Source organism: Podarcis raffonei, chromosome 12 (genome assembly GCF_027172205.1).
Source record: "Podarcis raffonei isolate rPodRaf1 chromosome 12, rPodRaf1.pri, whole genome shotgun sequence".
NCBI lineage: Eukaryota > Metazoa > Chordata > Lepidosauria > Squamata > Lacertidae > Podarcis > Podarcis raffonei.
The window spans coordinates 20,721,027-20,736,583 of NC_070613.1; the positions used below are offsets into that span (position 1 = coordinate 20,721,027).

Genomic DNA, 15,557 nt, shown 5'->3' on the forward strand with positions numbered 1-15,557 from the left:
CGGGAGAGCACAATGCTATATAGCTCAGCATTTCCAATTTGTCTGCCTTAAAGGGAGTCCTTTTTACACAGCGCTTCAGGCCACTGAGTTCCTGCACTACAGAAAAAGGATTATGGGATATTTTCTAGAGCACTCTGTTTGGCAGGGCAACAACCAGCTGCTTGACAGCTTCTCATAAACTGACCACACATCCTAGAAGATGCCTACAGAAAATGATTTTTTTCAGACTATTGTCCACCAAAAAAAGATTGCCCAGGTAACTATTGACTGGTCAGCTTGACATCAATACCAGGAAAGGCCCTAGAACAAATAAACGGTCAATCTGTGAGCACTTAGAAAGCACGCTATGATTACTAAGACCCAGCATAGGTTTCTCAAAAACAAGCCGTGTCAGATGAATCTTTTTGAGAGTTACAAGCTTGCTGGATCAGGGAGATGCTGTGAACATAGTATATCAGGATTTCAGTAATGTTTTTGACAAAGTCCCCAATGGTATTCTTGCAGAGAAGCTGGTACAATGTGGGCTGGATGAGGTAATGGTTAGATGGATTTGTAGCTGGTTGACTGACCGAACCCCAAGAGTGCTCACTGATGGTTCCTCATCATCCTGGGGAAAAGGGGGGCAAGTGGGGTGTCCCAGGGTTCTGTCCTGGGGCTACTGTAGTTCAATGTCTTTATAAATGACTTGGATGGAGGAGTTGAGGCAATGCCCATTAAATTTGCAAGTAACACCAAACTGGGAGGGGTAGCTAATATCACAAGACAGAATCAGACTTCAAGATGACCTTAACAGATTGGAGTACTAGGCCCAAACTAACATGAACTTCAATAGGGAAAAAAGTAAGGTTCTGCACTTAAGACAGGAAGAACCAGCTGCGCAAATGGGAAACACCTGGCTTACCAGTAGTACATGTGAAGAAGATTGAGGGGTCTCAGTAGACCACAAGCTTAACATGAGTCAACAGCGTGGTGCTGCAGCAAAAAAGAAAAATACCGGTAATGCTATTCTAGGCTACATCAACAGAAGTAGCATGTCCCAAACAAGGAAAGTAATAGTACCACTCTATTCTGCCTTAGCAACACCTGGAGTACTGTGTCTGGTTCTGGGCACAATTTAGAAAGATACTGAAAGGCTGGAATGTGTGAGAGGTGACAATATGATCAAGAGTCTGAAAACTAAGCCTTATGAGGAATGGTTGAGAGAATTGGATAAGTGCCAAAAGTAAACAACTGAGGCAGCTGCTACTTGATCCAGTTTCATCAACTGGAAAAGCCATTGCAGTAAGTGCAATACCAAAACATATCCACAAAGGGATAAGATGTGTGATACAAGCTGAAAATTTGTGACCCAACTATTACTTGCCTAGCACTTGCTTTGATATGGAAAAGTCAAATCTTGGCACCTTGTTTCTGTTCCACGTTGCCTTAGTAAAACATGGGGATCAAAAAAAGTTTAACTTTGGGAAAAGCTAGAAGAAATTCAAAATGAGGCACTTTTGGGTGCTTGCAAGTTTCATGTTACAGCATGGCCTCCAAAAAAAGATGTGCACTGACCACTCCTCTTATCTTTGCAAATACAACAACTGGTTCAGTTAATCAGTTCAGCCTCCATCCCAAGTGAAATGCAAAGGTTCCTTTGGTTGTTGAAGAACAGGAATACGGAGAACAAGACACCACACAAAACTTAAGCACATATCCTATGATAAAAAGATGGCAGATGCTTTTCAATCTTTATTCTGTAGTTAGGAACACACCTCTCTGCAATAATATATGATTCTCTCCCATCTATTCAAGAGGCATTTTGCCATCTTTACACTGGGCAATAAGCAGTTCAGCAAATGTGTCATATATTAAAATGGCGGCATACATCTGAAAACTGTTCATTTAGCCTAAGGAGTGTGAACCTTTACTTACAATGTTTGGCTATAGAACTTCAAAACTCTAATAGTTTCCCAGCAAGTGTAGAAAGTCGAAATTAAAGGTTTAAGTAAAATGTATTTAAAGTGACAACAGCTGATATACTTGGTGAAAGACCAGATGGTGTGCAGCCCATAAGTGTACAAAAAAGCAACATTATAAAGGTATTTCAGTTTACTGTATATATTTACAGGAAATTGCACAGTAGCTCATACTGCGAAATATCAGTACCCCACAGTATTTTAAGTCATTAGTGTTGTCTATTACAGGATCAATAGTCCAAGAGATCTTCAATTGTGTCTTACAAAATTCACCTGTACATGAGGAAGATGTTACAAAAAAGTGAATACTGTGAAAAAAATTTATTAGTCTATACAAGTTCTCTGAAACGAGCAATTCACTGGCTGTTTGTTACAGCAAATTCCAATGAAATAGCACATGCCTTACACATACACACCCAGAAGACAGAGCTTTTAAACATTATTTAAGCTTCAGAACCAACAGCCACAAGTTGAGCAGTCATCTGCTTCAGACCATTCAAATTACATATGAGCAACAGTTTTGAGTTACTGAAATTAAATTACATTGCTAACATTTAGAAACAAGCATTCAAAGCTTGGCAAAGTGATTCACAATGAGACTCCATTAAGCCTGTAACCTAAAGAAAAAAATTCTCCTGCAGGTCCATAGCACACTACATCATAAATGCCATGGTGCAAGAGTGCCACGCACACACACATTCAGGATTAAAAAAAAAATCCAATTAGACAATCATAGTATTCACTGAAGTGAAAAAATTTAAAATCTCTTTTCACCCAACCCCCGCCAAAAGTAATTTGCACCTCTTTCAAGATCACAGATTTTAACTGGGATTAGTTACAAGCTAGAAAAAGTGTTGCTTAAAGCTAAAAAGGGATTGTATATCCATGCTGTTAAACTGGTAAGAAAAGGCCTTTGCCAATAAAATTGTGCAAATTTTACATGTATCGACTTGTACCATTTGAGATTTGTGTGCCTCAAACAGTGCGATAGTTGAGTTAAAGACCCGAGTTAAACAGAATGAAGCCAACATGTGTTTGAAATATTTCCCCAAAGTAATTCCATGATAATTATGAAATTTGAGTGTCTTTGTTCCTGCAACAAGTTCTTATGCTACATATAAAAAGAACCTATACGTTTCAAATTAGGCATGCTAACCATAACACTTCTCAACTGGAAAAGCTGCAGAGCACATTTTCCTAGAAAAATGTTCACTGCCGTGATACACAAATATGTGCAAACCGCAAGGTCCCTAAAATAGCAGATGTAAGTTTATGTACAGAGGACACCACTATCCATTTAAATACACCAAAGAATAAGTCTTCCGGAGTTTATAACACAGAACAGTAGCCACCGCAGCCGCCTCGATAGCCCTCTTCATTGTTTGACAACTTTACACCTCTGTTTTGGCTCTCACTTTCCCACAGTCCTGGAGTCTGTATGATTTTCTCAACAAGCTCCTCAAAGGCACACTGTACACCATCACACGTTTTTGCACTTGCCTCTGCGGGGGGGGGGGGGCAGGGAGAAGAGATGAAATGTTAGACATGTGTCACTGTGTGTTGCCCCAACTTCCTCTTCCATGGGTGCACCATTAAGCAGACAGCACCATGGCTCTGTCATTTGCACACCAGTGTAGGTGCAAAATTCTTGAAGACTTAGCTTAGTGAAACTGATAGTTTGGAAAAAGGCTTTTGCATCACAGCAAGTAAAGAATATTCTTTGAGTTTCTCATCCCCAAGATTTGTGTTTCGTGAAGATTTCATCAAACGGTACACATGAACACATTGTCAAACCGTAAGTGAACAAACATGGTCTCAGGCCTTCTCAGGGAGAGACAGATTGCTAACTGAAGTCATGTCAGAAGAAAGGAGGGCGTCAGTGCCTGGAGGAGGCAACAGCAGCAATACCAGTTCTGCTGAAAAGCACACTGAAACTCCCACAGGAGCTACTGGCAGCATCTGGCACCTTTCTCTTTGAAACTGCATCCTCAGGGAAGAGGGATGCAGAGAGAGAAGCAGATTTATATTTACCTCTCTTAGCAAAAAAGGGCTGTGCATGAAATGGGAGACTCTTGAAATCAAGCTAGAAGGTAATGTAAAGGTACAAAGGTAAAAGGACCCCTGACCGTTAGGTCCAGTCGTGACCGACTCTGGGGTTGCGGCGCTCATCTCGCTTTATTGGCTGAGGGAGCCGGCGTACAGCTTCCGGGTCATGTGGCCAGCATGACTAAGCTGCTTCTGGCGAACCAGAGCAGTGCACAGAAACGCCGTTTACCTTCCCACTAGGGTGGTACCTATTTATCTACTGGCACTGGCATGCTTTCAAACTGCTAGGTTGGCAGGAGCTGGGACTGAGCAACAGGAGCTCACCCCGTTGCGGGGATTCGAACCACTGACCTTCTGATCGGCAAGCCCTAGGCTCAGTGGTTTAGACCACAGCGCCACCCACGTCCCGGCAGAAGGTAATGTAACAGTATTTAAATCAAGGCAACTGCGACCGTTTCACCACCTTTGCCCATTAATGGGACCCACGAGAGATTCCTCTGTGCAATTCATTGAAATAAAAGGACACCAACAGAGCCTGGTGGATGGCACTCGTGGCATCCAAACAAGAACCAATGTGACATCAGCTGTACAGCCGTCATATTTCATGGCCTACATAAAGTAACAATGCAGTGGCATATACTTTGCAAATTTAGTTCCACAATTTTTCGCCCTATAGGACGCACCGGCCCATAGGACGCACCTAGATTTGGGGGGGGGGGGGGATAAACGGAAAAAAATATTTTTTCCCCCCCCAGGCGCGGGGCTGGGGCAGGGGAAGCCCGAGCTTCCCCCGACCCCAGCCCCCAGAACAGGCAGCTCTTCGCAAGCCGTGGGAGTCCAGCGCGAAGTCGCACCGGGCTCCCACAGCTTGCGGAGAGCTGCGCAAAGCCTGCTCTGGGAGCTTGCAGGGCTGGGGGCGCGCACCGACCCCTCTCGCTCTCCAGGCTTCAGTGAAAGCCTGCATTCGCCCCATAGGACACACACACATTTCCCCTTCATTTTTGGAGGGGGAAAAGTGCGTCCTATAGGGCGAAAAATATGGTACTTAGCTTACATTAATCCTGCTGTTGTAAAATACAGCTTGATTCTCCAAAACATGCACCACCACAACCCCAGCCATTATATCTTGTCGTACAACAAATGCAGCTAAACAGAACATTCCACCACACTTTGCATTCCTTTTTAAGGACTTACCTATGAACAACATGGAATGTTTTCGGGCAAACTTGAGACCCTCATTTCTGTCAACTTCTCTGTTTTCCTACAACAAGCAGAACTGTCAGACACTTATAAAAATAAGCTTATGAATCACAGGGGGGAAATGTATTTCAGAGTTACTCACCTTATCGATTTTGTTTCCTACTAACATTTTAACTATATCATTTCTTGTGCAGTATGTTTCTAGTTCAGTTAGCCAGTTGTCTAGTTTAGCAAAAGTGTCTCTTCTTGTGACATCATAAACTGAAATCAATAATTAATAGCAGTCAGTGATGCATGTATTTCAAGGTTAAGAACAAAACAAATATTTCACCTTCAAATTTATAACCCTTTCTCTTGCCAAATTAGTTGCAGCACTGCAAAACTCACTCACCTACCCACCCACCCACCCACCCCACCAGAGCACCGAGAAGGGGCTCTGGAGAATGCCTGATCTGCAGGTGGGACCAATCCTCCACCTATCCCATGCCACCTCAGGGAAGGGGCTTGCCTAATGAGATGGCCAGCCTTGAATTTAGTTATGACAACAAAGTTTAGAAACTAGACAGAGCCATGATACCAGTAAATGACTTATTGATCTGTGGCTCTTCCCTTATTACCTCTGAGTCCTCTTCTGCAATCAGCCACTGTAATCCTTGCTACTGACTTTCAGCTGTCACCTGAAGACCTTTTTATGCCAACAGGCCTATGTAGTTATTCAAACTTTTTTTTTTATTGCCTAGTCTTCTTAATGATTATTTTCTATTGTTTTATGGTATTTTATTGTATATGTTGTTGTACAACACCTTGGCATTTTACATGAATTTGTTGTATACAAATATTTTTATTAATAACAATAAACAATAGAATCAGAAGTCCATTTTGCAAGGTTGAGACTCCTCTGAATTGCCAGCCGTTGACTGATCAAAGCTAAGTAGCTGCTGACAACTAGACATCTGCTTAATCTCTTATAAGGGACTCAGCCCAGGTGATGTATTTAGACAAAGAAGTCTGACTGGATGGCTCCGGCCTCCAATCCAGGTAGTTATCTCACTGAGAACCTAACTGCATTATTCCTCATTGAAAAGCCAACACAACTGCAATATTGTTTACAAAAGGTTTCAGTAGCTGTAAGTTCGTGAACCTTTGGGAGATCAGGGACGCACAAAAGCTCTCTCTGTGATTTGAGGTATATTGACAAAAAAATTACTTCCTCCCCCTCTAAATTATGTTGATTGAGGGGAGTGGATTTTGTGTGGATGGGGTGCAAGCTCCATTCAGTTCTGGTACTCAACACAACTTCATGGGTTCAGAATTGTTTAATTATAGACATGTCTTATTTTGAATCTGGCTCCAGTTGGTGGATCTCAGGGTAGTATTAAAACACAATGCTTGAAGTCTCTTCACCCCTGGGGTAGATAATGAAGCGAAGAGGGAGGAACCTATTAAAATGTACTACTACAGCAAGTTGGAGATGGTTCCCAAGCAAGCACCTCAAGGATTACCTGGAGGAATGTTACTTCATTTTCGATGAAAGAGCTAACTCTGGCCAGAAATGCACTGTAGCTTCCCTTTCTCCCCTCTCTTATTAAGTGAAGCAGATGCCTGTGTCATCAGATTGAGCAGATGTTCGAGGATGTGTAACCCTGAGCCTGTCAGTCATGTGCCTGCTCAAAATTCCTTCCACACTTGCTTTACATGTGAGCACACACAGGGAGAAATTCAAGAGCCTGTATCTTGTCCCCTGGGAGAAAAGCAGCTGGGGAGGGGAACTGGAGCACAGTGGCTGGAAAAAAACATCGCCCTGCACTCAATCTGAAAAAAAAAAACACCTGCAGCTTCTTCACACAGTAAAATAAAGCCTGCAGACAGGGAAGGAAGAGAAACAGCAAGAGCTACCTACAGAACTCCACCCTCCAGCAATTCCCACAGTTCTTATTTCTAACTTGCCACCCATTTGCCTGTGTAATGGTAAAATTACAGTGAAGCCAAGCGTTTCAGTATCATGCCCTATACCAGAAAATGTACAGATAAGCAGTAACCAGCTGCATGCTTACCTAATATAACACCCTGTGCTCCTCTGTAATAGCTGGGTGTTAACGTTCTGAACCGTTCCTGACCTGCAGTGTCCTAAAAAATTCAGACAATTTTGAGAACTGATTTGACATAGTTAAACAGATTTTTCCTGCAAATCCCACACAGGCAGCATGCATCCTGATATTTTGTATTTTCACCTAGAAAGAACTTTCTGATTTGCATCTTCAAGACTGCAAACCTTTTCATGCCAAAGCTTAACAGGATACACTTCCTGGATTCTACAAAGGTATCATGTGCAGAGTACAGCAGGTCTTTACTATGTGAAAGCCTATGGCAATAGACATACAATTCTATTTGCCCATTACAAACAAATATGCACAAAGTTCCTCCTTCCATGTGCTATAGACCTTATCTAGCCATTTCTTCTTCTATAGCAGGGTTTCCCAAGGTGGTCAATATTGATCCTCCTGAGGGCAGTAGAACTGTGCAGAGGGCAAATAAAGACTAAAGGATTGAAGGGGGGTTAAAAAGGGCCTGGGATAGAAAAGAATTTTATGAGGCACAGTACAAAAACATTTTTAATAGGAACTATGAGCCTCAGGAACAAAGGGCAGGAGCATGTACACTGTGCACTTCCCTTGCCAATAAGGAACCTCTGTCGCTGGTATTTTCAACATCATGCATGGCTAAAGCTGGGTGCGGCCATGTTTGTGTTCTTCTTAACAAATAAACAGGCTGAATGTCAAACAATGCTGTGACTTAAGGCTCAAATCCACAAACTTACAGCCCAATATTCAAAACCCCAATCATCTCATTAGAGAATAGTATTGTTTCACTACTTTTAACTTCCTTATTTTACTTTTAAGAGTCACAATGATTGAAATGATTAATAAATAACTGATTAATAAATGTTGATTATATACTGATATTTATTTTATTGCATATACTTTTCTTAGAATTTGAGTTGGGTTGAGATGTACCTTGGTCCTGCAGCTGTTAAGTAGGTTTGAACTTCCCATGCATCAGCTGATTGATTGGGAGTTCAAAGCTGCTTGATTTGTGCATGTGAGCTAGTTCCCCCCATGGCAGGACTGACTGATGTCTGTTTTCAACATTGTGATATATCACCAGCTAAACATTGTGATATCCAGATATACCACAATGTCTGAAATAAGGATGTAACTATTTGGAGGTGATGGGGCAATTGTCTTGGCAGCTGCTACTACTTAGGCTTCTAAAACTGATACATTTTCACTTACCTTTAGCATATTGTTACAACTCTTATTTTATAGTACAGAGCAACAGGGGTAGCAGGAATCATGAGAGAAGCGATGACCGACTTCATGGTTTTTCCCACATCACAATTTTTTACATAGCACATGGACACATTGTGATTTGCCATGTCAAATATTATGAAACCGTTACTACAATGTGCACTTCAAACCTATTTTGTACGATGTATCACTAAATCGCCCAGCCCTACCCTGTGGGGAACTTGCGTGCTGAAGTACCTGAACCCTGCAGAAGTTTTCAATATGCACATTCACTTTCCCGACAGCAATGTTTTATTGAACTGTAGCCTACTGACCAGTTGCTCAGCACAAAAGGTACACTGTTGCTTGCCAGGACTGGCTTTGATAACACTGGAAAAAGTCTTCAGGTATCAATATTGTTTTGCTGTAAGCCACATTGGCAATGGCCCATTGTGGAAAAGCAACATATGAGTAACATCAATTAATCAGTCAATCCATACATCATTCAATAATGCAAGCTTCACATGCGTTATTAGGACTTACCCAGATTGCTAGTTTAGCCTTGTTTCCATCAACAGATATTGTTTTCACTTTGAAGTCAACACCTGCAAGAGAAGAATACTTAATGCTCTCTCCAGAAAAGGACAGAAGTTAAAACAGAAAACATACCAGATATTGTGGGCTACAACTCTCATCAACCCCAGCCAGCATGGCTAATATTCAGGGATGATAGGAATCATACTAATTCTGGCTCTTTCTGAATCATTATTCTATCTGCACCTAATATTCTAGCACAATAATTTGGAGATAGACAAATATTCCGTGTGTTTATGACTTGTTATGCTTTCAGATGAACTGCAAGATTGCAACATGTGGCAAGATATAGGTGACAAAAGCAGCAAGTTTTAATTAGCTGTAAGTTTTGCTATTAAATACAGCTCAAAAGCAAACCAACACAAAGAACATTAAATGTTGAGGGCAAACTACTGCAGAGAACCAAGCGACGTATTTTACACAAGGTCATAACTTCTATATAAACATCAATTTCACATAGGAAAACTGAATCTTGTGTATAATTTGCCACATGCAACACAGTCAAGAAAGCAAGTGTACATTTTCATGAACCCTACATCATAAAAAACTGGTTCTAATACCGAAGTAACCTTTGTGTAACAAATGCTGTAATTAGCTGCCCAGAAAATTATCTATGGTGACTTCCATAATAAACTACCCATCTCTGCATTGCTTGGCTGGCAGAAGTCATTCACAAAACAGAGGCAGCAAAAGAATGATAGATATACCTCTGTTCATTTAGCTATTTGTTTTGAGATAGAAATGTAAGAGGGCCCATAATGTCATCACACAAGTCAAGGAAGGGACAATCAGCTTCAGCCGCATCTAATAATGATAATTGTGGTGGTGGTAATAATTTTATTATTTGTACTCCGCCCATCTGACTGGTTTGCCCCAGCCACTCTGGAAGGATTCCAATAGATAAAAAAATAAAACCACAAGCATTAAAAACTTCCTTGTCTTCAGCTGTCTTCTAAAAGTTGTATAGTTATTTATCTGCTTGACATCTGATGGGAGGGTGCTCTACAGGGCAAGTGCCACTACTGAGAAGGCCCTCTGTCTGGTTCCCTGTAACCTTACTTCTCACAATGAGGGAATGGCCAGAAGGCCTTCGGGGCTGGATCTCAGTGTCTGGGCTGAACAATGGGGATGGAGATGCTCTTTTAGGTATACAGAGCCAAGGCCATTTAGGGCTTTAAAGGTCAGCACCAAAACTTTGAACTGTACTCTGGGAGTCAATGTAGATCCTTTAGGACCAGTGTTATATGGTTATGTTGTCTTGCAGTCAAGACAAACATCCAGAATGAATGAGGAAGGTTTGTGCCTGCTCTGCAACCAAAAATATGTACTCAAGAGCTCTTTTTCACAAAGAGGTTCACTTCTGGAGTAAAAAAGTCCCCTGTAGACAAATGTAAGCTCTCTACTTGTTTACATGTGATTTTCATTAAATTTGAATCTGCTACTTCTCATCAAAATCTTATGTGGCAGCTGTGGCAACTCCTGCTGATCATGACAAATTCCACCAGCGTCATATTTCTCCCTTACAGAATCCTCTCCAACAGCCCTGCCTTGTAAATTTCAAATGCTATAGTTCCATGCTTTATCCTTTGATCTATTTGACCTCATCACTGCTGAACTATGCAGGCCTCACAATTCAAAGCTATTAACATCTTCTCCCAAACAAACCAAAATGCTAAATATAGCCATGATCTTTGTACAGTCTTAGCAACATATACAGAATACATGAACACAAAAAACAGAGACCATTACATTGTTTCTGTAGAAATGCCCACGTTAAAATGCTAAATGCTTGAAAGACAGTATCAATTTTGACAAGGAGAAGGATTAAGAAGTTCAACTCCTCCTGAAAAGTTTTTAAGACAAGTTGCAGATACCAAAGCATGTGCTTTTACTATTTGTGGGCTTCCAAACCAAGTAGTGTCTCCACTTGACATACTTCAAATTCCTACCATCACTCACTTATACAGGGCTTATGTCAAAATCAGAATTAACTATGAAGTGTTTCATGGTTCAGCCAATTTATAATATTTGATATCAATATATTTGATCCTTGCAGTTTTCAAATTACTAGCAGCTATTTTGTTCTGAATATGCAGAATATGACTTGTCAGAATCTAACCTCAGACATAGCTGCAATGCTGACAAAAAGGTGAGTAAACTACACTGTCAGCTTCCTTATGTTTCCCTTTTACAATGGGGGCATGGTGGGGGTGAGAGGTGTCTAAACTTCCAATTTAAGCAAATTTCTTACAGCAAATCTCGCCTGATTTTTGTGCCAGTGCTGCGGCTTTTCCTTATTAGGGATCAACTATCTCCACTGCAGTATCTCCACTTTTAACAACATTACTATCAAATAGTCTGAAAGTGATCTAAATAGCAGAGGCATCACAAACTTACCAATTGTTGCTGCAAGTTCTGGATCAAATGTATCATCGGTAAACCGTAACAGAAGGCTGCACAAAGGAGAAGGGCATTTGATGGAGAAAGGAGGAGAAAATGAGCATTGCAATAATTATATTTCAGAGATATAACTATCCAACCAGAGACATTTGTAACAGATCTCAGATTTGCGTTGCCAAGTAACATGATTGTAACAGAACATTCACCCTCTCCCCTACCAGATTTCAATTTTTTTTTAGGACAGTCAACTCTCCCTCCTCCAGAAAATAAGCTTATCCTCTTTCAACATCAATTAACTCTTGTGCAAGCAAACTTGCAGCTCTATTGAGAAAGACTGGCCAAGACAGTGCCACAGAGTTCCATTCTAGACTTCTTGAACTCACACCTAGGGTATGTTAGGGCTGCCATATTCCAAAAAGGAAATCTACACTGCTGATACTGCACAGCAGTAGAAGAATGTTAAAATGTTGAGACAGCAACATCAGGAGATACCCATTGGACTTGTGAATGTGCTGTGTAATACTGAGTGGTTAGAAGTTAGCTGCAAAGAAAGGCTCTGTTTTAAAACTGGACGACAAATCACTCTTCTAGGGCTAGGGAACCTCTGGCTTTCAAGATGTTGTTGAACTGCAACTCCCATCATCCCTAGTCATGGTGGCTGGAGGACCAAAGGTTCACCATGTGGTCATGGTTCTGCTGTAAGGATTACTATATTGTATGTGTTTACACACACAGCACAGCACACAAAATATGCTAAATAAGTGACAAGCAGTGTTAGAAACAATGAAAGCTAGGCGCTAAATGTCACCTTAAACCTATGTTATGGGTGCAACAACGGAATATCTAGGCACACTTTTTTAATAACAAGAATACAAAGCTGAAAATGATTGAACTACAGTTTAAATATGTTCATTTTCCATATGGTCTAGTCCTTCCCCTGCCCATCCCCCTAATATTCTTAAGAGGGTCTCTTCTCCAGTCTTTAGAAAGTAGCTGGAAGTGGGAAGGCAGAAAAGGGTCCTCCTTTCCTTCCACTTTGCAGTTTTAATCTGAAATCTTCGGTGCAGTACTGCACCCAGAGCTCAGAAACTGCTTGAACCAATGAAATGCCCTGTCACAAGATGCACCTAGAACAATAGGAGTTTTGAACACTGGTCACAAGGTTACACCTACAAGTCTGCTAAAGTCTAACACACCTACTGAAATTCTACTTAAACATGAAACTCTTTTACACTGCTGATGGAAAATGTCCAGGGTCCAACAGTAGCAGAATTCAGGTCTCTGGAAGGTATCACTCTTTCTAAATAACTAGAGTATCAAGTTCTCTCACCAAGAACAGTTCACTCAAAAGCATGTATATGACACTGGACTGTGCGCATAAAAATGCACCACTCTTCCCTCTCCTCCTCCCCTGCCAGTCCTTCATCTGCAGTCCTATTGGAAACCAAAGGTCTGTGAAAGCATCTCAACTGTATAGCTAACACAGCATCAAACTACTTTCCAAAGTGCAAGAATTCCAGAGGCTTAATTGTTAGTTTGGAACCAAAAAACAAGTTGATAGCTCTCCTTACAGCGGATTACAGGTAAGCAGCCTGCTGTAATAAAGTGAAGCTTTCTGAGGTCACATACTTGGAGATGACCTAATCCAGAAAAAATGTAAAGTCTTGGCTGGCAGCACCGAGTCCTTGCAACATCTTACAGAGTCATGTACAAGGGGGCGGGGCACTGACTCTGCACTTTATACACACATCCTCCACAAATTTGTTAGCCTCTTCAATTTTGTAAATTCAAAATAGCAGACTTGGTTACTAAATATGCTGGTGTAACATATACAAAACACTGGCCTCAGATAACATGAAGCATTATTGATGGTGCTACCATGGAGTCAAACACCACACTGATGGGTAGAAACAAATGTCTGCCATTTATACAGACATGATATACCGTATTTTTCGCTCTATAACACACACCCAACCATAACACGCACGTAGTTTTTAGAGGAGGAAAATCCGTAGGCATGCCACCCGTAGGCATTCCCTCCATAACACGCACAGACATTTCCTCTTACTTTTTAGGAGGAAAAAACTGAGTGTTATGGTGCAAAAAATACAGTATGTGAAAAAGTTATGTAAGTGGTTTTAAGGTCATGAATTAGTTTTTCAATATAGGCTGTTTCTTCTGCATACTTTCCTTTGTATCCTAAAGGATGTCCAAATACTTTAAGAGTTCACATGATGAATAAATTGATGATCAATTTATGACACAGACAAAGCACAATGGGCTGTACTTCACAACCCAGCAATAATAGGACAGGGATTATGTGGAATCTAGCTAGTAATTGTGAGAGAGACACTGTAGACAAGGCAAAGGTTATTGTGATTGAGAAATGAGAAGGAGCCCAGATATGAACAGAAGCTCAGCAAGACACAGATAGACAAAGGAGGCCCTTTAGAACAAGGGGCTAGAATATTTATTTATGACAGCAAACACCACTAGGGAGGGAATGCAGATCCTTAAACAACTTCATATCTAGGTACTTGGAGTATCTCTCTAAAAGTGGGACTCACGAGGAGCGCCTGCTTGACAGACTTTAGTCTGTTCTCCACAAACATCTGCTGTCCCAATTTCAGTTGCTGTGCATTATGTGGAAACATGGGAAGGGCCCTATGCTCCATGGTGAAACGCCCTTTCACCTTCCAAGAGGCCTGCCTGGCACCAACTCTAAACTGGTTCCAGAACCAGGTCAAGTCCTGGTTATATTCCCTCAGGCATTTGTTGCCTAACACTGCAGTTTGTTTATTTTAAGAGTGGCATCTACTTATCGTTTTTGTGCCATTTTGAGTTACTGTTTTATAAACGAGCTACATTTCACAGCAAGGCCAAACAGCACCGGGTAGGGCTATAAATATTTTAATGAGAGAGGAAACAAGACCATTTGAATCCTGATTTCTCCAATATAAACCCAGGTTACCAACTCTTACTTTGGCGTGTGATCCTACCTTTGGCTCCTCACCTAGCAAGCCTAGCAAGCCTGACAGTGCCCTACTCTCCCCAGACACGTTGCAAAGGCAAAGTTCAGAGAAGGGGCGAAGAAACCTTCTCGTGGTTGCCCAAGAACCAGATGAAATGGCTGCGAGGTAAGGGGCTGAGCCCCGGAATGTTGTTCCAGAACCAAAAGGCTCCAATAATCAAGCAACAGGCCGGCATGTGGAGGAAACCGAGCCTCTGTGCATATGCAGAAGGCGTCGCCCTGATCTGCGGAGACAACAAGCCCAGAGGGGGAGCTTTGGCCGCAGCCAAGGGAGGGGGCGCCCCCAGGGACGAATGGCCCAAGGCAGGGGGCGTGGCGTCCAGTCCAGCTGGAGCCCCGCCACTCGCCCCTCCCTCCTCCTCAGGAGTAAAGGCCTGAATCCGGCCAAGGCTTCCTCGGGAGTAAACCCCATCCAAGTCCATAGGCAACAGCCCCTAATGAGCAAGGGAGGCAGTTGCAGTGGGAGGGGGGGTCTTGGCCCCCTGCCCCTCCCCGGCGACAAGGGGGGCGGAAGCGCCCTCAGGCCTGAGGGGGGCTGCTGGGGGGGGCGTCTGCCAGGCAAGGCCTACTCGGGGTGGGGCAGGGGAGGAAAGGCAAGGCCTCAGGCGAGGCCTAGCCGGCAGGAGCCTCACCTAGACTTGCCGACGCCGCTCTCTCCGATGATGAGGATCTTCAGCGTGGTCAAAATATCCTCGTCCATCCCGACAACCGGAGGCCTCTGCCCCGACCGACCCAGCTCCTCGGTCCCTGCTACGCAGACTGCCACGTCTTCTGCGCATGCGCCCACCCCACCCCCTCCGACTCGCCCTTATCTGCCTTTCCCAGGCGCCGCCTTTGTGCGCTTGCGCGCGGAAGCGGCCTTCCGCATCCCAGCCCTTGGCTCCGCCCATCCGTAGGTGGTGGTGGTGTGGTGCGTCGCGCGAGCCGGTCGGCTCCTGGGGCGCAGGCGCGACGCCCGGGCTGTTTCCTCGCCTGTGTGGTGAGCTTCGGAATAAGCCTTCAAAGCGCAGCGGCAGATGGAAGGAGGCGTCCCGAGAAGAG

At 42.8% G+C, this 15,557-nt stretch overlaps 1 protein-coding gene across 1 annotated transcript; it reads right to left on the reverse strand.

The window, feature by feature from the left end:
* Positions 1–2,264: 2,264 nt before the first annotated feature.
* On the reverse strand, positions 2,265–15,302 carry RAB18 (RAB18, member RAS oncogene family). The gene is made up of 7 exons (XM_053410007.1): positions 15,149–15,302; positions 11,483–11,538; positions 9,035–9,096; positions 7,259–7,331; positions 5,347–5,465; positions 5,199–5,265; positions 2,265–3,460 (listed from the first exon to the last, which is right to left on the reverse strand). Exons 1-7 carry the CDS (start codon positions 15,214–15,216, stop codon positions 3,288–3,290), a joined length of 618 nt encoding a protein of 205 aa, XP_053265982.1. The 5' UTR covers positions 15,217–15,302; the 3' UTR covers positions 2,265–3,287.
* Between the last annotated feature and the right edge of the window lie 255 nt (positions 15,303–15,557).